The sequence below is a fragment of the Myotis myotis genome, unplaced genomic scaffold (assembly GCF_014108235.1).
Source record: "Myotis myotis isolate mMyoMyo1 unplaced genomic scaffold, mMyoMyo1.p scaffold_m19_p_6, whole genome shotgun sequence".
In the NCBI taxonomy this organism is placed as follows: Eukaryota; Metazoa; Chordata; class Mammalia; order Chiroptera; family Vespertilionidae; genus Myotis; species Myotis myotis.
In genome coordinates this window covers 57911133-57938191 of record NW_023416368.1, presented here as the reverse complement: position 1 = coordinate 57938191, position 27059 = coordinate 57911133, and the positions used below count along the sequence as shown (strand labels likewise).

The window sequence follows — 27059 nt, the reverse complement described above, 5'->3', positions numbered from 1 at the left end:
AGCAGCATACTAAGTTTTCAAAATGTAACTCTTCAACTGCCAGTCTGTATTGAGTCCACATCAACAAAGTTAGTGATAGTTGGTTACTTTTGGTTTATGTAAAACTTCTAGAGAATAGGTGTCCATATCTGAAAAGTCTTGACCACAATTGACTCCCTTGTTGGTGCTGCTGTAGAGAAGTGTTGAATGGGCTGTTATTTGATTTTTTATACTTGAAGCACCAGAGGGCTAGGAAATGCTTGTACACAATGCACAATGGGGAGCATTAAAAGGCCACCAGAACATATGCCTAAATTGCCACTTTCTGTGCTCGATCAAATAGCTGACCCTTGTCCTAAAAGTCAGTAAATTCTGGTTTTGACAGAGAATAAAATTTAGCTACTGAGAAATTTTTAATCTGGGATTCCTTTTTACATGTCATCCCTCAGTAGGCAATGCTTTAGTGTTACAACCAGTCAATTCCTTAGCTACTTCATAAAAAGCACAGAGAAGTCAAACCCCAAGCTAACCTTGATGAATAAAATCATATGCTGTAATTTCAAAAGAACAAATTATGGTGCAAGGTCATTATTGGTGGTGGTTTTTAAAGCACACACAGAGGATGTCTAAAGGTTTCCTGATAATCAGCTACCAAGTACATATAACTTGATTTATAATTTTGTTGAAGTTTCAAACAAACCTCTATATTGGATAAACTGAGATCTTATATCACATTGTGCTTTGTCAGATTTCTCATGATAAGATACGAAAATTACTTTTTATAATAAGATATGAAAATGTGAGATTTAAAAGATGCAGTTCAAGCTTGAGGCCTAATGATCAAAAGTAGAAAGCTCATGGATTCTCATTTTGGTTTTAAATTAGCTCTCCAAGTGAGCAAAGCATTCAACGTCTAGAGGTTTATTTTTTTCTCTGCAAATTAAATATAAAATGTCTATGGAGTGACTTATCTAATAAATTTTTCTTTCTTTAATATGAGCTAGTATTTTTTAAAAAAATATATTTTATTGATTTTTTACAGAGAGGAAGGGAGAGAGATAGAGAGTTAGAAACATCGATGAGAGAGAATCATCGATCAGCTGCCTCCTGCACATCTCCTACTGGGGATATGCCCACAACCCAGGTACATGCCCTTGACCGGAATCGAACCTGGGACCTCTCAGTCCGCAGGCCGACGCTCTATCCACTGAGCCAAACCGGTTTCGGCATGAGCTAGTATTTTTAAAAGCATGTCAGAAATAAAGGTTGAAGAGAAAGATATTACATGTCTAAAATAAAATATATTTTACATTTTGAAAAATATTTTTTAGTAACTACATATATTTCAAAATAGGTGGACAATTATAAAGTAGAGAAACAGAACTAGATTCATGTAGTGTTTAACTGGGGATACTTTTGTAACAAAAGAATTTGCAACTTCAAAACCCACAAGTATTAAAACAAAAGTGCTTAAAATGATTAAAGAGATAAAAAGAAGAGTATTCATTATGAGCAAATTAGGATATTATGAATAAGGACAGACAGATTTGAAAAAGAATCAAATAGAATTTATAGAATTGAATCCTTTAAAACATACAGCCAAGGTCACGAGAGGACTTAAATAGAAATTGGAGAACCAATTACTGGAAATATTATTGAAGGGATTCATTCCTACTGAAAGATATCTTATTGAGAGACTCAATGTTACTGAGGAATATCCTATTGATAGATTGTGTTTCTTCTTTTCCACCTTCTGATTTTAATACTATGTTAGCAAATAATTCAAACAATAAAGTAAAAAAAAAAAAAAAGTCCAAAATCTAACTATGGCACTGAGCCCCTTCTCCTTCCTCCTCCCACCAGACAACCACAGCTATTTGTCTTAACCTTCATTCCCAAGTCATTAAGAATCTCATATGAGTTAATACTAAATTGAAAACATAGCATAGGATAGAAGCATCTCTTCTTGTGGAAAGATCAAAGTTAACTTTCCAAGTGATTTGGGCTTTTAACGTATGTAAAGCAGAAGAAAATACATACTTAAGAATAAGCACTTAACTGCAAAAAAAAAAAAAAAGACTAGATGAATTTAGTTTTCATAAGCATTTCTCACATCATTAAACTAGGGCCAGAGGCCAAAAAGTAAAGTTAAACTTCTAGAAGGTAACGTTTGCACTTCAATTACACTACAAAAAGTATAACAGAAAATAAAATTTCAAGTGGTAAGAAGAAAAAAACCACTTCAAGGGGTTTTGAATGAGGTGTGGGGGGAGGGGGGGCGGGGGGATGGAATCTGGAATCAAAAGTTGAAAACTGCTATCATGGGTCTGCTACTTTTTAGATATTTATAAGTATTTATTAATATGTACTTTGTTTACCTAATAGGATGGTAATGAGATGGAGAAATTGTGTGTGTGAGTGTGTGTATATAAAATGTATGAAAACACTGCATTATACACAGCTATGACAATATAAGGCAAATATTTAATTTATATAAAAGGTAAAATTTGAAAGAGTTTGAAGGCTGGTTATAATCTGGATAAATGGAAGATTAGGGAGTTGGTATCCACAATATGAACAAAGTCAAAGAGGCAGAAATGAGCTTGTAAATTCAAGAGAAATGGAAACTATAAGTCTGGCTACTGCAGAAGCAGTCAACTGCTTACAGTGGGAAGCAATGGTAATAAGGGTGAAAAGGTAGGCTTAGGACAGATTATAGAGGGCATCTAGTATCTACCTGGTAGAACACAAGGCCTTGTCCCCTTCTAAGGAAGCTGGAACTGGGAGAGCCTTCATCTCCTTATTCCCTAGCAGCCAGGGTTTGGGCACATGACCAAGATTCATTCGGGCACCTTAAAGGCAATGAAGCAAATATTCAGGGGTCTTTTGGAAATTATTTATGGTAGCTGTGGCAGCATCAAGTACCAGGGGTACCCAGCATCAGGGTCCTAAGTAGATTCTTCTGAGGAATTATCTTGGCTTTCTCTTCTCTTGCCATGCTATTGGCTCCATTCATGTACTGCCCATACTGGCCAGAGCTGGTTTCTCTTATTTACAAACAAAACCATTACAGAATTGCATACCATCTGTAAAAGATAATATAATGAAAATTTATACCAACCTGGCACTTTCATACTGTTTCACAGTCATTAATGTATCTTCAATTGTTTTATTCACCAAAGTGTTCACACTGGCAATGAAAAAATTAATGGCTCCAAGAAGAGTCTCTCCATTTTTAGCCAGCAGCTTCTGGGTGTCTGCATTATAGCCAAATTCTTCCTAAAACAAAAAGTCACCTTAACTTATCTAGTAATAAATTAGTAAATTTATTTTAAAACTCTCAAATATCACTAATGGGAAACTATTTGATTTAGAACTCTAGCTATAGAATTTTTCTGTCAATGTTTAAAAAAATAGGAATCTAAATTATAACTAGCTATATTATTACCAGAAAAGTCTAGTAAACCAAAACTGTCGTCAGCTCAGATGCATAGCAAAATAAATAATTTTAAAAGTTAAACTACTTTGTACTAGAAAGAGTATTTTCATTTCTCCTTTTTGTTTCGATTATACTGTAAGCACAGCTGTTAGGAAGAAAAATATAGCAGATTATTAATCAGAGAAACTATAACTTTCACAACCAAATTAGGTAACAATTGGCTAAAACTTTCAGACATAAAATAGATTGCGCTTTTGTGTTTTGACTAAATCTCTTTGAAGTATAAATATTAATAATACACATTTCTTTGTAAACTTAGTGACCAGTTGACGCCCAAGCTCAGGTCTATCTGGGCATACAGCTGAGGAAGGATCACTCGACACCAATGAATTCATTTCTCTGAATAAACTGAATCCTGGCTTAGCAACATTACACATGGCTCCTTCAGATATGGCAAGGACTAACTCTAAATTTTCAGCAGTAAAAGCTTTACAGTCCAAGTTTGATTAATTAACAGATTATCAGGAACACATCAAACCAAATAAAAATGTTGACCATATTGTAAGATGTATCACTCAATTTGAGAATTCTGAAGTTTGTCATAAAAAATTTTTAATTTAGCTGAAGAGAATGTAATATTAAATTAACTTGAATCTTAGAAGATGCAAATTTAATACTAGTGCTATAGCTATAATTAAATTTTTAGGAGATAACATATTCAACAGTTAATAAATAGCAGGAAAGTAAAATTATTTTTATTATGCTAAAAGTATTTTCCATTTAGAGATCCAGTACTCTATATGCTGGACTGAGGAAAATCTATACAATCTAGAAGGCTGCTCTTTTACTAAAAACAAACAAAAAACTAAAACTTAGTAAGATGAAACAGCAGCAGAAATAGTATGTTGCAGAAACTGAAATCCTATATTTATAGATGAGAAAAACTGGCCTAAATTCAAAGCAGACAGGAGGAGTAAACTGCCACTATTCTGTTTCATGAATGTGAATCTCACCTATAATTCTGTGATGAGAATGTGTATAAAACTTAAGATTTTAATGTATAATTTGAAAACTGGCTAGAATAAAAAAGCATTTTTACAAGAGATACAGTTTTAGTAAAAGACATAAACCAATTAGGACACTAGGAAGAAATATACATATGTACATGCATTATGAATACATAAATAATTAAATATGTTTTGACACTGCAAATATGATAAAACATAATTCCTAAACTTCATTTAGTTGATAATTTATGTTACTATTCTGTTAGAGACATTTTACATATTTTTGTGAATTGCCTTAGTAATTACAAATAAACTAAACAAATAAAAGAGTACATACATCAAGAACAACGTTGTGGTTCTAATCTGCCACCGAAGAAGGAAAACCAGTCCAATTCCCTGATCTAAAAATGTGCTTACTTTACATATGGAGAGAACAAAGTTTGAAAATATTAAAAATTTTTTTTATTCTTCAGCAGCTCCTACATCATTTACATCTACCAGATGCAAATTTACCAGGTGTAAATAAACAGTACTTCCCATTAAACTTAGGACTAAATAATTAAAACATCTGATTTGTTCTAAAACATCAAGTTTTAGTAATATAAATTATTATGTAATTGATAACAAATGCATTATTTTAAACAATAATACAGAGCAATAAAAAATATAAGTATTAATTGATAATTGACAGTAACTTGGGTTGTGTGAACTTTCCTAATTTTGATGTAGATGCTACCCTTTAAATTGAGAAAATACAATTTAATGAGGTGCCGTGGTATAACAGAACTAGGAGTCAGAAGGCATGGGATAAAATGGTAAAAGTCTAGTTTGGTAATTCAAACAACTTGGAAGTTCACATCTTGATTCTGCCATTGACTGGATTTGTATCTTTTGTGAATAATTTAAATTCTTTGTGTTTTAATTTCCTTACTAATAAAAAGAAGATCATTCCCATACACACCTGATAGGAAGTATAATGAGATAATCTGTATAAAGATTCAGACAGATGACAGATATTTGTTAAAATATCATTTCCTATTACCCTTAGGACATCAGCTTTTTTACTGGTAGATGCTGCTTATTTCTCTAAAAAAGGAAAGAAGTGGACTAATCTTTAAATTTTCCTCAACTTCCAAATGCCATAATCCCATCAACAGCTATCACATCCATCCTAATTTATGTAGTGCCAGTAAGTGCCAAGCCCTGAGTTAAGTATTTTCCACGGATCTTAGTTAATACAGCACAAGGTGGGAGACAGTGGACACCATCTCTTCACTACTGCACCCTGCTAAGTTATCCTCATAAAGAATCAATAGAGGCATGGCTGGTGTGGCTCAGAGGTTGAGATTGACCCAGGAACCAAGGGGTCACCAGTTCGATTCCCAGTCAGGGCACATGCCTGAGGCAGCTGATGGATGATGCTGTTCCTCTCTCATCAATTCCCCCTTCCTCTCTCTAAAAATCTATCCCCCCCTCTCTCTAAAAATCACTAAAAATATATATATATTTTTTAAAAAGAATCAACAGGCTAAGAAGGGAGTAACTTTGCAAGCTGGCGTGAGTGATCCTGATTACCAAAAAACTGGATTGCTGCTATGCAATGCGGGTAAGGAAGAGTGTGCCTGGAATATAGGTGATCTCTTAAGGCAGTGGTTGGCAAACTGCGGCTCACGAGCCACATGCGGGTCTTTGGCCCCTTGAGTGTGGCTCTTCCACAAAATACCACGTGCAGGCGCGCATGTACAGTGCGATTGAAACTTCGTGGCCCATGCGCAGAAGTCGATATTTTGTGGAAGAGCCACATTCAAGGGGCCAAAAAGCTGCATGTGGCTCACAGTTTGCCGAACACTGCCTTAGGGCGTCTCATAGTACTCCTATGCCTTATGACTAATATCAATGATTTGGGGCACCCTACCAAGCAAAGAACCACGACAGCTGAGAGGCTGGCTGAAAGCAAATGCAATATAGAATGGGTAGTGGAAGCAGCTATGACTATGTGGACATTTGTAGAAATAAAGACTATACTTTTAATGAGTATTTCTTTCTTATTTTGTCTTAAACACATTTGTGTGTATAAATACCTTTGTTTTTCCCTTCCCTCTCTTATCCCTTTATCATGTAACACAGTATATGTTAACTTTACATCATAGTATTTAAGTTATAGTATATCAAAGAAAAAAATGAACGTTACCCAAGGACTTTGCATCCTCTTCTGGAGAAAGAGTTAATATGTCTTAAATAGTCTGCAGGACAGTTGTATCATGATAGGTGGAAAAGACTTTCTTATTGTCTTTATTTTGAGATTAAATATGGTTTAAGAACATGTCCATATGTGCTAAATTGAAATGAAGGGTTGTGATAGTTAATTTTATGTGTCAACCTGTTTAGACTATGGTGTCCATTTGTCTGGTCAAACACCAGTTCAAATGTTGCTACGAAGATACAGATTTTGTTGATTCGAATAACATTTATAATGATAAACATTGGAGAGGTGATTTAAAGTTGACTTTAAGGAGATTATCTTCCATTATGTGGGTGGCCTCATTCAAATAGTTGAAGCCTTACGAACAAGACAGGTTTCCAGGAGAAGGAATTCTGCTGTTAAGACTGTATCATAGAAATCCTGCTTTAGATTCCAGCCTGCTGGCCTACCCTACAGATGTCAGATTTGTCAACCCCCGCAATTCCTTAAAATAAATCTCTTTGTGTGTGTATATATTATATACCTATCTCCTATTGGTTCTATTTTGCTGGAAAACCCTGATATAAAAATGGATATTTTTTTAAATATTGATTCCAGGTTTCAAATACATCTCTAGTAGGTTCTAATTTACCGTTATCATTATTATTTTTTAATCCTCAACAGAGGAAATGTGTTTTTAACTGATTTTTTTTTTAGAGAGAGAAAGGAAGGGAGAGAGAGAAAGAAACATCAATGGGTTGCCTCCTGTGTGCACCCTGATCATGGATTGAACCCATAACCTAGTTATGTGCCCTGACCAGGAATCAAACTGGCTACCTTTTGGTATATGGAATGATGCTTTAACCAGGCCACCTGGCCAGGGCTAGTTTACCACTTATTTTACATTTATAAACATCAATTAGAATGTTAAAGCCAATGAATTTTCTATTTCCTTCAAATCACTTAAGTATACACACTTGCCTTGAGCATTTGTTCACTGACAAATCATATCAAGCACATTTCGGTGCACAAACATCATAAAAGAAGAATATATCATGTCTTTTTAGCAAAATAGGATGGTCCAGATTCTTGACCCAAAATGTTGCATGATGGGAGTCACTCCTGCTGAACAACTAACTAGATGAAAGAAAATACCTGAAATGGTTAATTTTATGTGTCAACTTGGCAAGGCCACGGCATCCAGATATTTCATCAAACATTATTCCGGATGTTTCTGTGAGGGTGCTTTTTGGATAAGATTAAGATTTAAGTTAATGGACTGTAAGCAAAGTAGACTGTCCTCCATAATATAAATGGGTCCCATCCAATCAGCTGAAGTCCTTAATAGAACAAAACTGACCTCCCAGAGCAAGAAGGAACTTTGCTAGCAGACTGCCTTTGAACTCAAGCTGCAGCTCTCCCTGGGTCTCCTCCAGCTTGCCAGCCTACCCGGCAGATTCTTTATGTACTGAGTCTTCATAATTGTGTGAACCAGTTTCTTAGAATAAATCTTTATATATCCACACATCCAGCTGGTTCTATTTCTTTGGAGAATCCTGACTCATACAATACCACATTTCCTTTTTGTCCTTAATAATACATTGCTACTCACTGACCCTTGGATTTACGATGAATTTTCTGGTATATCATCAGAAGACTCATAAACTAAGATTTCACTTATATTATCAATTTTGCCATTATTGTTAAGAGTCAATACTGCTGAGTCTTTGCAATCCTCTTCTGATTTATCTAATAATTGTGAAATATCTTCCTCTAGTATTATCTTCTCTTTGCCATTATGGGCAGGAAATGGAAAATTCTAAGCTCTCCGTTGTGTTCATGAATATTTAAAAAAAAAAAAAAAAGACCACAAAAATGGTTTCTCCAGATTTCTTGTTGGCAACACAAACAAAAAGTATTTCTCTCATTATTGTATTTTTCTAGGCAATGGTGTCCTTCTGTTGTTTTATTATCTTAGTCATTTCAGGAATTGAATCATGACCTCCTGGTTCATAGGCCAATGCTCACACACCGAGCCACACCAGCTGGGCTATCTCAGTCATTTTTAACATGGTTGGAAATAATTGATGAATAGTGATGAAATAATTCCTAAGATGATGAAATAGCAAAATGTTTTAAGATATAGAAAAATAAGATCATTAAGATCCCATACTGTGTCACTGATTTCTTATGAACCCATATGGTAGTTGCAAAATAAAAAGTTTTATTCTATTAAAAAAAAGAAGTAAATTTTCTCACTGGGAGACCTTGAAGAAAGAATAAAAGTCATGAAATACCAGTTCTTACAAAGAGTTAGAAATGCTCAAACAGAAAACTCAAAAATTAAAACTGAGTCCAATGGACTTGAATACTGAGGATTATTAACCCTTAATTCTGCAAAAAAAGGATTCACATATACAAAGAAATATAATAAAAGTATTTATTAGCTAAGACTGACCATTAGTTGAGTTAATTCATATATAAGCCAGGCCAGCAAATGTATCTCCAAGTTGCTTAGAACTGTATCTGGCATATAGTAAGTCCCCAATCTGTTAACTATTATAATTAACTAGTGGCCTGGTGCATGGATTCGTGAACATTGAAAGGAAATTAATTAGAAATATTTTAATATTGCTAATTGCCCTTTCTCTATAATAGAAGTGTCAGAGATGAAAGAAAATGAGTAAACTGGATATGAAAATAATATATGAATAAACAACATAAAAGACATGATATAAAAACAATGAAAACATGATATAAAAACATTGATAAAAACAATGACTAATAAATTGATTAAACTCATTCTAATATCTCCCTGTATACCAGATTAAGAGTAAAAACACTTTCAGAGTGCTTGACTAATTTCCCTTGTGATGAAGTATTTACAACTTTAACTTTAATGTCACACGCTCTTTGAACTCGAGAGAAAGCAACATATAACTGACCATGTCTAAAAACAGGTTCAGGTAGGAATATTCCTACTCTGTCTAGAGTTTGTAATTTATTAATAGTCATTCCAAAAGCTGGCATCACAGGAAACTGTCTTCGAATTAATTTAAATGGGAGGCCAGTGTCAGACGGGGATAGCTGTGCCAATAGCTGGTCTTCAGGCATATTCTGTTGATGCCGCCGCTTTCTTTCAGCATCAGAATGTCAATGAAAACAACCAAATTCACGATCGACAATGATAGATGGAAACACATGCGTGCGATTGGCATCAGTGAGAGCTTTATATGTATTGTACACGTATGAGTCAATGTTTATTTTTAGATAGCCAGTGTGCATCATATGTACCGGCTGGTCAGACAGACAGACGTCAGTCACTTAGGCTTTTAGATAGATAGATGATAGATAGATAGATAGATAGATAGATAGATAGATAGATAGATAGATAGATAGGTTTATGGAGTGTAGCATTACTGTTAACATATCTGCAACACTTTCCCAGGTTCTATACCCTGGCTACCTCTTTCTATACTGTGGGGCTTTTTCTCTGGGTCATAGACCCTCTAAAGATTCCACTTTAGATAGCATCATGGAGAAACATAGACAGACCAGGATATAAATTCCAGTTCTACCTTTTGATTCATAATCTTATAAAAATCACCTAACCTCTCCTGGCTTCAGTTTCCTCATCTATAAATTGGGGATAACATTTCTTGCAGTGTTGTTCATTGAATTACATGATATAATGATTATAATGCATTCAGTCTATTACAATTGTGGACACTCAAAACTGCAGCTGTTATGCTTATCCTACTTTCTAAATATTAATTAGTTCTTTTTGTCTGACTCAGAATTAAAAATCAATATTTTTCACTATTATGATATATGTTGCCATCTCTAGCCAGCTTTCTTTGTCCAAGTTTCTAGATATTATGAAATGACTTAATACTGTATATTATCTAACTCTTGAAGTTAAAAGTCTGTATGCAAGGGATTTCTGTACCCTTAGGTGAGAGAAAAAAAAAGACAAAAAGGAGTCATTTAAGATATCGTAAGAAATTGTTGGAAATGTTTTGCTGAATAGAAATGTATGCAGAAAAATAATTCCATTCTAAGACTCACAATTTATACTAATGATTCAGTAAAAGTATATCACAAATCCAGTCAAGCAAGTTACTACTTGTTCAAGACAATAGGAGACTAGGTAAGAGTGAATTTTCAATAGATGCGCAGATTTACGTTTTATCCACACCCAGCTATACATAACTATGACTCTTTCTAGGTTCAGGCAGGCTGAGTATTCCATTTCCTTCCCTCCAATCAAGTTCCCTTCCCCTGAAGCCTCCAGCTGACATCTCTAGAGTACAACTGGTTCACTATGTTGACACAAGTCAGTTGGGCCTTCTTAAAAATTATATTAGACTAGAGGCCTGGTGCATGAAATTCATGCAGGGAGGGGGGTGGTGCCCTCAGCCCAGCCCACGCCCTCTCACAATCCAGGACCCCTCGGGGGATGTAGGGCCTAAACTGGCAGTTGGACATCCCTCTCACAATCCGGGATACTGCATGCACCAGTGACCATACTTTTCATACAGGTGAAAGGCATCTTGCTGCTGTATGGGCAGCTACATTTTTTTTGCCCTGATTATAAAAAGTAGTACATAACATGATCCTTCTGAGGCAGTAGTACCATTTTCCCCATCTTATGGATGGAAAAACTGAAGCAGAGAGAAGTTAAGTAATTGGCTTTGTCACACAGTTATAAGTGCCAGAATCAGGGCTGACCGCAAAATGTGCAAGCCAGAGTCCATGCAAGTCATCACTGCATCATCCTGTTTTTTCAGTGTTAGAGTAACCTTGCCATGTTTTAATTTTTAAATCTAAGAGACTGTTCCCAATGTATAGGGTAGGGTTCCTAGGCCTGGCCAGCGATCAGGGTCATCTGTGGGGCAACTGGCAGGCAGAGCAATCGGGGCGGGGGGGGGGGGCCTGCTGGCACCCACCTTGGCTGGCGGCCTGGCACCACCCGCTGGCCAGCTGCGTCCCCCACCACCGCCTATGGTTGCCTCCCTCTGTGAGGCGACTGGTGGGCAGGGCGATTGGGGGGCCCCCACTGGCACCCACTTGGCTGGCAGCCTGGTGCTGCCCACTCACCGGCCCCGCCCCCCGCCACCAATTGCTTCCCTCTGCGGGGCCACCAGCAGGCAGAACAAATGGGGGGGGTGGGGGGGGCCCCGCTGGCACCCACCTTGGCTTGGCTGGTGGCCTGGCACCGCCCACTGGCTGATCACAACCCCCAATTGCCACTGCTGCTGGTTGCCTCCCAACTGGGGGCAGCTCCTGCGTTGAGCGTCTGCCCCCTTGTGGTCAGTGTGCATCATAGCAACCAGTCGTTCCGCCGGTCAATCGATTTGCATATTAGGGTTTTATTATATAGGAGGATATCTTTTAAAAAACCTAAAGATTCGAATTTGATTAAGACTTCCGCAAATCAGAAATGTAACAAACTACCTCTCAGAATACTCCTATCGCCACTCGCCTCCCCCCACCCCATAGTTATTTAAAATAATCTTACATGGAGTTCTAGTGACTTCAAACTCAGGTCAGCAAATGCATCTCCAAGTTGCCTTTGTGTATGTACCATCTGAAAAAGCTGGGTTGACAATGTCTGAGCAAGTCTTAGAATATTTTCATACTTTTTCTTGTTATCTCTTAATATATCAATCTGAGCTTCAAGTTCAAGGTCCACAGTTCTTGACCCACGGCCTAGCTTTTCAGAGATAATTTGTCGAGTGCACTAAAAGTGAAAAGATGCATTTTGTTTAGAAAGAAAAAAAGGAACAAAAGAAAAAAAATAATACAGCAATCCAAAGTAAAAATGCTAGAGCATATGGCATATATCACTTTTGGCTTCACAAAAGGCAGACTAACAAACTGAGAACTGTCAGTGCCCTTTTACAAGTTCATTAGGACTCAAAAAGTAAATTTAAGCCAGTCAATGAAGGAAAAATACCACGTGATCTCACTCATTTATGGATAATAAAGACCATTATACACTGATGAACAAAAATAGATACAGAGGCAGAGCAGCATTGATCAGACTGTCAAACTACAGTGGGAAGCCTGGGGAGGGTTGGGGAGGCGGGGTAAGAGATCAACTGAAGGACTTGTATGCATGCATATAAGTATAACCAATGGACACAAGACACTGGGGGGTAGGAGAGGCCAGGGGAATGTCAAGGGGGAAAAAAAAGGAGACATATGTAATACTCTTTGTAATACTTTAAGCAATAAAACAAAATTAAAAAAAAAAAGAAAGTAAATTTACCAGACATGTCTAATAACTACTACTAATCAGAGGAAGTTTTTTTTTTTAATATACTTTTACTGATTTTTTGCAGAGAGAAAGGGAGAGGGATAGAGAGTTAGAAACATCGATGAGAGAGAAACATCGATCAGCTGCCTCCTGCACACCTCCTACTGGGGATGTGCCCACAACCAAGGTACATGCCCTTGACTGGAATCGAACCCAGACCCTTCAGTCCACAGGCCGATGCTCTATCCACTGAGCCAAACCGGTTAGGGCAATCAGAGGAAGTTTTAAGATCTAGCTAATTCATATATTACCAGATAAGCTCTCTCACAAAATCGTATTTTAAGCTTAATGCACTTGGTAGCTTATTTAAAACAACTGATTAGCATTGATTTAAGAACAATATTGGACTATTAATAACTAAGGAATAATACCAAATTACACTCTCCTATTGGTTTCATATGACTTTCCTCCTTTTATCTTCTCCTTAAATCACTGTGTGTATGTGTGTAAGTAGGAGGAATGAAGGGAAGAAAGGAAAAAGAAAAAAGAAAAGGGGTTGGGACTGGGGGGAATAGGAGGAAAAGAGAGAGGGGTGTGAGGGAGGAGAAGAAAGGAGATTAGAGATTTCTGAATTCTTTTACTTTTGCTCAAATAGAGTTAAATTATATTATTCCATTCTGCCTAGAAAATAATGATAAAAAAAATTTATACTTTTCAAAAATACCTAATTTCAGAGCATACTAAAATAAATTTTCTTGTATTTTTTGTTAGAAATAAAAAATTATGAGCAACTTCACTACTCAATAATACATTTTATGAATAACCTAAAGGGCATTAATATATTCCTCATCATTTTAAAGTGAAGAAAAAAGTTCTAAAAAGTAGTAAATAAGTACACTATTAACAATTTTTTAAATTGCAAATATGCTCTTTTATCATATCTTTCAAAGTTTTGGTTAGAATTACTATTTGTTGTAAAATTAAAATAATGCGGGAAATAAAACAAATTTCTTCTTCCTTCCTTTCATCCCACTAGATATTAGAGAACTACTATTGATAGGTAGTCTAGACCAGTGGTCAGCAAACTATGGCTCACGAGCCACATGCGGCTCTTTGGCCTCTTGAGTGTGGCTCTTCCACAAAATACCATGTGTGGGAGGGAGCGCACGTACAGTGCGATTGAAACTTCATGGCCCATGTGCAGAAGTCGGTATTTTGTGGAAGAGCCACACTCAAGGGGCCAAAGAGCCGCATGTGGCTCGCGAGCCGCACTTTACCCACCACTGGTCTAGACTCTCCTGTGTGCTGCAGCACACATTGCAAGAATGTTTAAAACATGCAATGCTTGACTGTTTATTTAGTCAGGGGCACTGACCTCTTTTCCCTTAGATTTTCAAATTTAAACAAATGACAACAGCCAATATAACAATAGCCGTCTGGTGGGAATTAATCAAAATTATATCTTTTTTTTGGTCAGATCAGCAAAAAATAAATTTTTTGGTGTGCTACAGAATTTTAGCAATTAGTTTTTGTGTGTCAGGAGATGAAAAAGGTTGAAAATCGCTACTATAAAATATCAAAAAGAGGGAGGTGGAGACAAACATATCTATAGCAGTTCTACAGCTAAATATTTTCCAAGGTAATATATTTCTATCTATCAATTAATAAGCATTTTAGTAGTGTTTCTTTTACCTTTTTCCTATTGACTTTTTAAACTACATTTATATAAAGATCAGTAATAAAACAAAATACTTCATTTTCCAATTATAATTTCATTTTTAGATAGCATTATGCTCTCTTATGTGTTCATACAATTGCAAAATAATTTGAATAACACAAATATAAATCCCTAGAGCCAGTTCGGGTGGAAACATTAAAAAATTACAAACCTTGTAGGTGTTTAGACTCCATTTTCTAACAAGTTCTAACTTTTCCATTGCAGGATTTTTAATTTCATCTGCTAAAATAACTGGTCCACTTTTTGTCTGTGTTCTCTGGCCACCTGCATGATCATAAACACAAAAGATAAAAACACAAACCAGGTAATGACAAGTAGGGAAAACAAAACAAAACACTGATGCTGTTCAAATTAAACTACTTATGCATTTAAAAAAATGAGAAGGTTCCCACAAACTGAAGGTCTACAACTTCCTGGGATCATTGAAGATAATTTCCTAACACTTAAAAAATATTTCTATTAAACACAAATGCCATGTGGTTAGCTTGTCATCTTCTTTAAAAAAAAAAAAAAAAGCTGCAATCAACCTTCTTTTCTAAACAAGTGTGTTTTACTTAAGAAAAATATAATTTCCACAATTAATCTTATAACCTAATGACCCTAAAAAAACTTTGTCAGTAAAAATCTGAAAGGCCACATACCCTCACACTGTGATCTCCTTTCACTGTACTATGTAAACCAAACAACAATAGAATGTTACTATAATTCTGGAGGATTTAAAAAATACAATTCAAACTTCAAACAATCATTAAAAATATCTTACCACCAGTATGAAAGGCTGGGTTAAAACAAGACCTACATTGTACCTCTTTTTCTTAAGAGACACCCCCTCCTCCATCAAAAAAAGCCATAATTACTAAAGGCAGTCTGATGCCCTGACATAAAAAACAACTCAACAATTATCTAATTCTTAGCTGTAAAATATTTTTCAAAAAAGAAAATAGTTAGTAAACATTTACGATACTAATGACTTGGGATAAAAACTTTATAATAATTTTAGAAGAACAATGAAATAAGATAAAAGGCTATAACAAATGGTTTAAAAAATTAGTCAGCAAAAATTTTTCTCACTCCTATAGCCAGACCAGTTTTTACCACACAGCTTTACCATAATCTAAAATAAAAAATGATTTATATAAAATAAGAATTTAAGAATTTACCAAATTCTCATAGAAACAAAATACAAAATGTTAACATGACATATAAAAAGAAATATGGTGTTCAATTTTTTTCCTATTTTCATAGTCCAGAAATATTAAAGTGCAGAACAAATTTAGTGCAAAGAAATGGGTTTTTCCCAAGTATTTTTTATTGGGCAAAACTAGCAAGTTACATAGTATTTTGTTATAGCCTGCAAACTATCTGTAAGCTGCGGCTGAAAACAGGAAGACACATGACCCATTCAAACAATGAACAACCCAACTGTTCAAGACGCCTTTCTTGTTTAACTAGAAAACAGAGAGCAGAGCTGCAAAGTTGAAAGTTTAGGATCAAGTAAGTGAACCTACATTTCCCAGAACAAAGAAAGGATGATTTAAAAGGAATCAAAATTTAAAATGTTTTTAAATCTTAAAGTGAATTAAATTTCAGGTATGAGATACAGTTTAATAACTTTTAAAAGCCAGAAAGATATGTATGGCTAGAGTGATCATTTCCCTTATTGCTAAGAAAGAAAGAGAAAGAAAAAGCAGCAGCCACTAAAAAAAGTCAGAATAACACACACCTAAGAGTATTAAGCAAGTGATTATGAAACTGAGTGAATTAGTTTAGCTTCAGCAGTAGCAAGAAGTGCTTTATCCAATGAGTGCAGTGAATACCTGCGGGAACAATTAAATCACTTCCTTGTTGAGCCAGTTGACTAGCTGCAACCCTGCTAGGAGACATAACAGATGGCAATGGTGGTGCTGAGGGACCTGAAAAGGATAGACATTTAACTGTGAAAATCCTTTTCCTCCTCCACATATTGCACATTTTTAATATAGATTTACTAACATTGCCTTTAAAATATTCAAAAACTAGTATCAAAAACTGGAATTAATAGCCTGGCTGGTGTAGCTCGGTGGTTGAGCATTGACCCATGAACCAGGAGATCATGGTTTGATTCCCAGTCAGGGCACATGCCCAGGTTACAGGCTTGATCCCCAGTAGGGGCATGCAGGAAGCAGCCAGTCGATGTTTCACTATCCTTCTCCCTTCCTCTGTCTAAAGTAAATAAAAACATATGTCTAAAGTAAATAAAAAACACACCTGGAATTAATATATTTGCTTTCTTGCAGGAATGAACTAAGTAATAAATGGATGTGAGCAGGTTGAGTTCCTGAATAAATTTTTCATTGAACTCTTAAGACCAAACAAGACACATAATTATCAGAAGAAACTTGGTAAGAGCATGTCTAAACAGAACTTTACCTGGACTCTGCTTTTTAAAAATAAATTACTAGAATGGAATTAAAGTCCCATAACTGAATGATTTAAAACTTAAGTAAATATTTTATTTATTTATTAAATCCTCACCCAAGGACATGCTGGGGTGAGGGGGGAGATACAGACAGACAGACATCGATGTGAGAGAGAAACATCAGTTGGTTGCCTTCCATATGTGACCCAACCAAGGATCGAACCTGCAACACGGATATGTACCCTGACCTGGAATCGAATCAGGAACCTTTTCAGTGCACGGGACAACACCCAACCAACTGAGCCACAATGCCCAGGGCAAGAAACCCATTTTTTACACCTAAATATTTACATGGTTTTATTTTCTTTCACTCATGAGAAAATGAAAAAACACTTTTAAAAGGTTGTTAGGGGCAAGAGCATGACAAAGAATGCAACTTTGTCTTTTATATTAAAAATACACATATATATGTGATGTGTGCAAAAGAATTACCACAGCAAGTCTAATTGCTTATTCTTAAAAAGACTAGCTCATAAGACTGGCCTTTGGATGGTGTCTGGGAACTTAAATTTGGTTAAGATTCCAACCATTCCCAGAATGGTAAGACAGGCTCACTGTGCCTAAACTATTTACATAATGTATCTATGTTAGACACCTGCTTTCCTTCTGGGAGCCTGGAATGTTGGTACATGCTAGGCAGAGGATCCTATGGAGCAATCTCCAGTAAAAATCCCGGGCACTGAGTCTCTAATGAGCTTCCCTGTTCAGTAACACGTGTGTCACAACTCTGCTGGGGGAATTAAACACGGCCCATGTGACTGCAATGGGAGAAGGCCCTCTCAAGCTTATGCCTACTTTCCTCAGACTTCACCTCAGGCATCCTTTACCTTTGCTAACTGTGCTTGGTATTCTTTTGCTGAAATAATCATAACTCAAGGAGTCCCTTGAGTCCTCTTAGCAAATTACTAAATCTTACGGTGGTCTTGGAGATGTCCTATACAACATGTATAGTTGGAAAAAATAAAAGTTTTATTTTCCTAATTGCTTTGATATAGGAAATATGTATTTATACAAATCAATATTGACTAATAGCTATATATTTTGTGCTTATAAGCAAAAATCATTTAAATCTGCATTTTGATATAATTTTTGAGTTTTTATTTCAGTAATTTAAAACCAGTTCCTAAGAGAGCACAAAGGGGGATAAATCAGCGGTTCTCAACCTGTGGGTCACGACCCCTCTGGGAGTCGAACGACCCTTTCACAGGGGTCGCCTAAGACCGTCGGAAAACATATACAATTACATATTGTTTTTGTGATTAATCACTATGCTTTAATTATGTTCAATTTGTAACAATGAAAATACATGCTGCATATCAGATATTTACATTATGATTCATAACAGTAGCAAAATTACAGTTATGAAGTAGCAACGAAAATAATTTTATGGTTGGGGGGTCGCCACAACATGAGGAACTGTATTAAAGGGTCACAGCATTAGGAAGGTTGAGAACCACTGGGATAAATGGTGATGGAAAAATAAAATACACAAAACAATTCCTATATAATAATCTGTGAAATCATGCACACCGATCTATTTCTATGAAGACTACTACTAAAACAATTCCTAAATCATTAAATTGAAGAGAAAAAGGAATATGCTTATAATTGGTGTTTTATCATTGAATTAAAGGGCTCAATTCTTATGCTTTTTAATAAAGGTAGCATTTGAAGACCTCCCATCCTCCACCCCAGCCATCTTTAAAAATACATGGGCCGAAACCGGTTTGGCTCAGTGGTAGAGCGTCAGCCTGCGGACTGGGAGGTCCCGGGTTCGATTCCGGTCAAGGGCATGTACCTGGGTTGCGGGCACATCCCCGGTGGGGGATGTGCAGGAGGCAGCTGATCGATGTTTCTCTCTCATCGATGTTTCTAACTCTCTCTATCTCTCTCCCTTCCTCTCTGTGAAAAACCAATAAAATATATTTTTAAAAAAAAAAAAAAAAAAAAAAAAAAAAAAAAAAAAAAAAAAAATACATGGGCTCTTACCTTGATATGCTCCTGCTTCGATAACCCCCTCTTTGGTACTGTCAAAGCCATGAGATGTAATTTGGGTTTCTGAGAGACCAAGTCCAGCTGGTAAAGAATGCTTCAAATCCTTAGCAATGTTGGAATAAAAAAGAAAATCTTTGTGAAAATCTCATACCACATTAACAGTTTAGGATAATTGTGTTCTTTTAATCACATATTAAACTATTTTTCTCTCTACTATGTAGTATTCCCTTATGCTGTCACAGCATTTTTTAATGATGTATAACAGCAGCAAACTCAGCAAGACTTGCTATTAAGAGATACAAATTACTTTCATTATTCTAGAACTAAGTAGTAGGAAGGTATTAAAATTCAATTTTGAATTTTCTAATTTATTGATATATCAGGAAAATCATTTTAGAGAACAGAATTAAGATGACTAAAAAGGCCTATCTAATATTAAAAATTGACTGATATGTAATATAATCATAATGAGTCTGGCTAATGCTCAGTATAAACAAATCATCCACTTGCAATATTAATTTTCAAGATTAGCTCAGTAAACAGGGCTTCTCTGACTTCAAACAGTGTGAAAAAAAGAAAATTTCTTGCTCATTAAATTTACATTAAGCAAATTAGCTATAATTGGAACTTAACCTAACAAATACAATATTCAAAATCAGCCTTATAGCAAAAAAGAAGAAGAAAAGAAAAAGGAGAAGGAGGGGGAGGGGGAGGGGGAGGAGGAGGGGGGGGAGGAGGAGGAGGAGGAGGAGGAGGAGAGAGGAAGGAGGAGAAGAAGAAGAAGAAGAAGAAGAAGAAGAGAAGAAGAAGAGAGAGAGAGAGAGAGAGAGAGAGAGAGAGAGAGAGAGAGAGAGAGAGAGCCAAGAGGCATAGATTTCTAATTAAAAGTCCTCTCTTTCCTTTGGCTAGAATATGAGGAATTATCTAATTTTCATAATCAGATTCTATTAATAGATCTTATTGGTTTTCCACAATAATGACAAGTTAGTGATGCACTAAAAAGGTAAATGTCTTTAAAATTCTTTCCTAATATTCTACCCCACTACATACAATGTACAGTTATACTTTGAAAAGTCAGAACATTTTGAGTTTTCCAATTTGCAAATTCAAAACTTAACACATACAGTCTCTCATAACTAACAAGTGTTGAGAGGGTTTTTCTTGAGAAGCTTATTAATTTTGCCTGGGCAATTACTTGTTTGGTATGGTGGACCTAAATAACTAATGAGATCAATTCTCGTCTTAGGTGATTTATCAAACAGCATCTGACACAGGTGATGTTCTTTCCTTGTTAAACTTGCATTCCCCAAATTCAGGGCACTCTTGATCTTGCTCTGATATGTCCTATTGTCTCCTTCACTTATTACTCCTCATCTCCCCAACCTCCAAATCCTAGAGTGCCTGAGGGTTCAGTCTGAGGACTTTTTCTCATACTAATTTCTCTGGTGATCATATTGATTTTTCTGGCTTTGAACATCATCTATACATTGACAACTACAAACTTATGTGTCTTACTGGGCCTCTCTCTTTAACTCCAATATTCTAACCACATTTCCACTTGGATTTCAAATAGGCATCTCAAACTTATATGTCCCAAACTGACTGATTATACACTACCCGTTCCCCCCCTCCCTCCCCGCCCCCCCGCCCCAGAAAAAAGAGAACAAAACAAAATAACACCACCTATAGTTTTCACTCCTTTTAGTTTATGGCATCTCTTTTACCAAAAGCTTAGCCAAAAATCTTAGGACTTATCTTTGACTCTCCTTTTTATCTCATATCCACATCCAGACAATCATCAGATGCTATTAGATCTACTCTCAAAATATATCCAGGATTAAACAAACTCTCTCCACTTCCACTGATTCCACTCTAATATAAGCTAGTATAATATTTCACCTGGATTATTCCAAGAGCCTCCCAACTGGTCTGCCTGCTTCTGTCCATGACACATGGCTCTAACTTCACAAATCAACCAAAGGTATCCCCTATAAAAACGCTCTAACAGCCCCCAATCTCACTTGACTTAAAACCCAGATCATTAAATGTTCTCAAGGGGTTACATGATTTGAGGTCACCTCCTACTAGTCTCTCAGGCTTGCAGCCACACTGTTCTTCAAAAACAATAAACCTACCTCTATTTCAAGACCTTTGTACTGCTGTATTTTTCTTCCGGAATGCTCCTCTACCAGATATCCATAGGACTTGCTTCTTTAGCCAGAGATGCTTCTCTCCAACAATGTATAAAATAGCAACTCCCATAAATTTCACACTGGAACTCCCTATTCTGTTTTATTTTTCTCATAGCAGTTATCACTAAGAAATATATTATGTGCATATTTATTTTTTCTCCCCTCACTATACTATAAACTTCATGAGAGCAGGGAGGTTGCCCATTTTGTTTGTGCTATATATTTAGCACCTTAAATAGTGCCCAGGATTTAGTAGATGTTCAATAAATATTTGTTGAATAAATAAATGAATTTGTTGAGTGAACTAAAGTATTTATGACTCAACATCATTAGATTAAGAAGCTGCCACAGCAATAGATTTATTTTCAAATTTAATTTAATGAGTATTTGCTTACTCTTACTATATGTTAGACTTTCTGGGAAAAGAAAAAAAAAAGATATAGTTCTTGCCTGACTGGAGAGACAAGATATACAAACATTAACGTAAAAGTTGAACTTAGTACCAAACTAAAGACAGTAAGTATCAGAGGACTTCAGAACAGGGACTAAGTCCATGAGAACTAACCAGAAAAGAAGGAAGTACTGCCTGAGCTCTGAAACACAAGGATTTATTTACAAACGGAACCAACATTTGATGAGTACCGCCTTCAGGACAGCCACTGCTTTGGACACTACAAACACAGCCGTATAGGAAACTAAAGTCTCTGCCCATATTACTCACATGGGGGGGGGGGGGAAGGGGAGGAAGGAGGAGACTGATAGTAAACAAATACTTGTATAATAATATATTAGGTAATAAAAAGTTCTGGAAATAAGCAGGACTCAATAAGGGTTTTTTTTGTGTGTGTGTTGTTGTTTTTAAAGGCAGGATGACAGAGACCCAGAGTAATAGGCAGAGGGTACTACTTTAAGCGGGGCACTCTGGGAAGGTCTGAGGGCGTAAAATGGGGGCAGAATGCTGGATAAAGAAGTGAGAGAGTGAGCCATGTGGCTATGTGGAGAAAGGACAATGACTTAAAAGGTAACAATGACGTTCTATTTCTTAATTGAATGTTAGAAAAGTAGGTATTCACTGTACTCTGAATTCACTTCATCGAAATATAATTCTCATGCCATAAAATTTATTTAGAGTTGTACAGCCATCACCACTAGTTTTAGAACATTTTCATCACTCCAAAAAGAAACTCTGCACCCAGTAGAAGCTAGTTTCATTCCTACCTTTCCCCAGCCCCTGAGAACCACTAATCTCCTTTCTGTTTCTACGGGTTTGCTTATTCTGGACAGTCATATAAATGAAATCACATAGTATCTGTCTTCTAGCATACTGAGTTCAAGGTTCATTCATATCGTAGTATACAGGGTGGGGCAAAAGTAGGTCTACAGTTGTGAATATGTGATAGACAGTGTTTATTCTTGTTTGATTATTTATTAATTATTGTATTATTTTCCATATGAACAATTGTAAACCTACCTTTGACCCATCCTGTACATCAGTTCATTTTTTTTTAAAAAAAATATTTATTTCATTGATATTTTTTCAGAGAGGAAGGGAGAGGGGGAGAGAGAGAGAGAAACATCAATGATGAGAGATAATCATTGATCAGCTGCCTCCTGCACGTCCCCCACTGAGGATCGAGCCCGCCACCCGGGCATGTGCCCAACCGGGAACTGAACTGTGACCTCCTTGTATATAGGTCTGTACTCAACCACTGAGCCACACCGACTATGCAGCAGGTAATTTCTTTTTATGGTTGAATAATATTCCATTGTATGGGCATAGCACATTTTGTTTAACTATTCATCAACTGATGGATCATCATTTGGACTGTTTCCACTTTTTGACTATTACAAATAATGTTGCTCCACATGTTTAGTGTACATGTTTTTGGCTGAGTTATATGGCAATTCTATGTTTAACCTTTTGAGGAACTGTCTATCTTCCAAAATGGCTGTACCATTTTACATTCCCCAAAGCAATGTATGAGCATTCTAATTTCCCCACATCCTTATTATTATCTATCTTTTTCATTATAGCCATCCTACGAAGTAGCATCTCAGTGTAGTGTTGATTTGCATTTCCCTAATGACTAATGACGTTTAGCATCTTTTCATGTGCTTATTGGTCATTTGTATATCTTCTTCAGGGAGATATCTATTCAAATCTTTGGCCCTAGTTTTAGTTGGGTCATTTATCATTTTACTTTGTAAGACACAAATCCTTTATCATATATATGATTTACAAACATTATTTCTGTGGGTTGCCTTTCGCTTCCTTCTTCATGATGTTCTTAGGATCCCAACAGTTTCACAAATTAATAAAGTCAAATGTATCTATTTTGTTGTTGTTGCTTGTGCTTTTGGTATCACATCTAAGAAACTAAAGTGCCTAATACAAGGTCATTAAGATTCACATCTATGTTTTTCTTCTAAGAGTTTGATAGTTTTAGCACTTACCATTTAAATCTTTGATCCATTTTGGGTTAAGAACTAAAACAACATACAAATGGCACAGAGGTCCAAAAAGTTGTATTTACTGTATTCTTGGAACTTACCTGAGAGAACAATACTTATTTGAATTCTCTACCCTATTACAAAAATGTATAAATTTCCAAAAAAGAGATCTACACTAATAAAAGAGAAAAATGGTAATTGGCGTACGGCGATACCATTTTCATTGGCTAATCAGGGCTATATGCAAATTAACTGCCAACTAAGATTGGCAGTTAACTGCCAATTAAGTAAGATTGGCAGTTAACTGCCAACAAGATGGCGGTTAATTTGCATATATAGGCACAATGCAGGGAGGCGAAAGGGAAAGCAGGAAGAAGCCCCCTGCCACTGACAGTGATCGGAAACCCAGGGGGGAGCTAAGAGCTGGGGGGCAGGGCAAAGGCGGCCCTGGGGCCGCCTTTGCCCTGCCCCCAGCCATGATCGGAGAATCAGGCGCCTTTGCCGCCCTGGCCAGTGATAGCAGGAAGTAGGGGTGGAGCCAGCGATGGGAGCTGGGCACGGTCGAAGCTGGCAGTCCCGGGAGCTAGGGGTCCCTTGCCTGGGCCTAAAGCGAAGCCCACGATCGCGGCGCCCCCCGCTGCCACTGCAGGTCCCCGCTGCCCGGGCCGGACGCCTAGGCCAGAGGCGTTAGGCCTGCGCAGGGGCAGAGCCTGCAACCGCGGGGAGCTGGGGGTCCCCTGCCCAGGCCTGACACCTCTGCCGGAGGCCTCAGGCCTGGTCAAGGGGCCGATCCGGTGATTGGTGATCGGAGGGTGATGAGGGTCAACTCCTCTGGCCGAGGCATCAGGCCTGGGTGGGGGGCGGAGCCTGGGATTGGGGGGATATGATGGTCCCCTTGCCCAGGCCTGAAGCCTGGGTCAGAGGCATCAGGCTTGGGCGGGGGGTGGAGCAAGGGATCAGAGGGAGATGGGGGTCCCCTGCCCAGGCATGATTCCTGGGCCAGAGGCCTCAGGCCTGGGCGGGGGCCAGAGCCAGTGATCGGGGGGAGATGGGGGTCCCCTGTCCAAGCCTGACACCTCTGGCGGAGGCATCAGGCCTGGGCAAGGGGCTGATCAGGCAATCGGAGGGTGATGGGGGTCAACGCCTGAGGGCTCCCAGTATGTGAGAGGGGGCAGGCTGGGCTGAGGGACACTCTCCCCCCCACACACACACACCCAGTGCACGAATTTCGTGCACCGGGCCCCTAGTGTAATAATAACAGTAGTTGGAAAGAGGGGAATTAGTAATTGGTTGAACAGTAAATACAATGGCTATCCCTGATCACCTGTGTTTTCAAGAAGTTACAGAGACACCTTCCATTTTTTCATACATGGCCTCCAGAAGAAACAACTTCTAGTTGTCTGAGGATATTACATCTCACCCAACAGTCTCCCAGGGGCCCTTTATTCAACAAACAAAAGTGCTTCCAGAAAAAAAAACCCATGTTCTTTATATAAAACAGATGTAAAATCTGAAAAGCACTTAGGCCTCCCTGTGCCTAAACTGTTACTAACAGAAGGATTCTAACCAAAAGAGGAACAAATGGGTCCATTCACATTCTGAATGGAGTTACCATTTTGACAGTAGTCTGGCAGCTAAGTGAAACACAAAATAATATGTATTATGTGAGAGGAATAGATGACTTGTGACATTACAGCATTTCATAAGCTTGTTGACTGGGTTTTTTTTATAAAATATATATTCTTTAAGTAATATAATTTAACCTCATACTTCACAAGAACTTAAAATGTGTCTTTATATTAACCTTCCCATTTTCTAAAAAAAAGTATCTCAGTTATAAGGCTGTGCCTAGCTTAGTAACATTTTAAGTATCCGCTACTGTATTCACTCCTATAGTTTCCGGAGTACATTTGAGAGACAATGAGCCCATTCATAACCCACAACATAAAATCCCTTATTTGCATTTTTATGTCACTGACATTCAACTCAAAGTTTAAGACTTTGCAAAGCTGTGCTTAATTACTGTACAATAAAGTGGAATAAACCTGAAGTTAACTTTCTATTCAAGCTATGAGGACAGTGCTACAGTATTTAATAGTTTTTAAAAATAAATTTTCAAATAATTAAGCTAAAATAAAATAACATGCTTTGGACAATAAAGTTTCATGTATACTTTAAATCCTTTTCAAAAGATACAAAATGACACTTGTAATAACATCTTCCATAAAACTGTAAGGGATGCTCATTTCAAACCAAAATAATTTGCCTCCGTTTTGCATATTTTAACTGAGGTAAGACAAGAATGAGATTAAAAATGTTTAAGTTTAGAACTTATAATTTAGCAGGTAATCTGCTTTTGAACTAAATTTAGTACAAGACCAACACATAAAGAACACAAAATGTTCAGCAAATTTGCTTTAAAATACACATCCTTAAGAAGGTACACAACACTACAAGAGGTAAGCAGAATTACAGATTTATTAATTACTTGGGGTGAGGAGAAATCTTGAATAAAGGAGTGACTCTCAAAACATATACTCTAACTACCAACAATCTGTAAGAATTCTCCAATAAGTTCTATAAATTACAGAACTCTCTTCTCCCTTAGTTTCTTTACACTATATTCTCCCAATTTTCCTCCTATCTACATCTTTAAAAATGGCTTGGTGCTCTTTAATGGTTCTAGTTTCTCTACAAGAGAAAAGTCCCAAGTCTTGCTTCCCTTCCTCCCTTGGTGTCCAAACTATCTATTTAATTGTCTCCCTTGTTTCTAGACGTGTCACTCCTGAAATTCACTCTTCAAAACTGTAGGCCAAGACAACTTCTACAAAGCAAATCAGACTGAGACACTTCCATTTTTATGTCATTTAGGGCTGTTCTCCATTTACCTTTTAGATAAAAGTCCATACTCCTCAACATAGTTTTAAGGTTTTTCAGGATCTGGTCCCTACTTGCCTCTCTGCCTGCCTCATTTCTTACACATCTGCCCCCACATTCTCCACTTGAACAACAGTGAATTTTTAATGTTATGGTCTTACACCTTTTTCAGGGCTTTAGAGTTGCCTCTAAAGGGGGAACATCTTCACTCTCTTCATCTAGCTAGCTCATCCTTCAGATTCAGCTTGGATAGCAATTCCTCAGATGATCTTTCCATATTCCTCCGACCAGTTCCCAGACCATGATATACCTGGCCTAGCATATCACTTCACATGGTAAAATTAATTTGTCTGCATCCTCTTTCCCTGTTGGCTGTACACTCACTAAGACCAACCAAGGTTGCGTATCAACCTTGTTTCCCTTTATTATTTCTAACATCTAGCAGATATAAAACTAATACTTCATTTACTAAGTAATTT

At 37.0% G+C, this 27059-nt stretch overlaps 1 protein-coding gene across 6 annotated transcripts in view; it reads right to left on the bottom strand.

Moving 5' to 3' along the window:
* ARFIP1 (ADP ribosylation factor interacting protein 1) overlaps window positions 1-27059 on the bottom strand; it is an 84816-nt gene that overhangs the window by 26385 nt on the left and 31372 nt on the right. For 3 of the 6 annotated variants that reach the window (XM_036312211.1, XM_036312206.1, XM_036312208.1), the window contains 5 exons: window positions 19055-19163; window positions 16425-16520; window positions 14759-14871; window positions 12129-12350; window positions 3101-3258 (listed from right to left, as the gene is read on the bottom strand). In XM_036312211.1, the coding sequence (XP_036168104.1) occupies window positions 3101-3258; window positions 12129-12350; window positions 14759-14871; window positions 16425-16520; window positions 19055-19163 (698 nt within the window). The remainder of the gene's footprint in view (window positions 1-3100; window positions 3259-12128; window positions 12351-14758; window positions 14872-16424; window positions 16521-19054; window positions 19164-27059) is intronic. The other 3 variants (XM_036312209.1, XM_036312207.1, XM_036312212.1) reach the window with 3 other exon arrangements.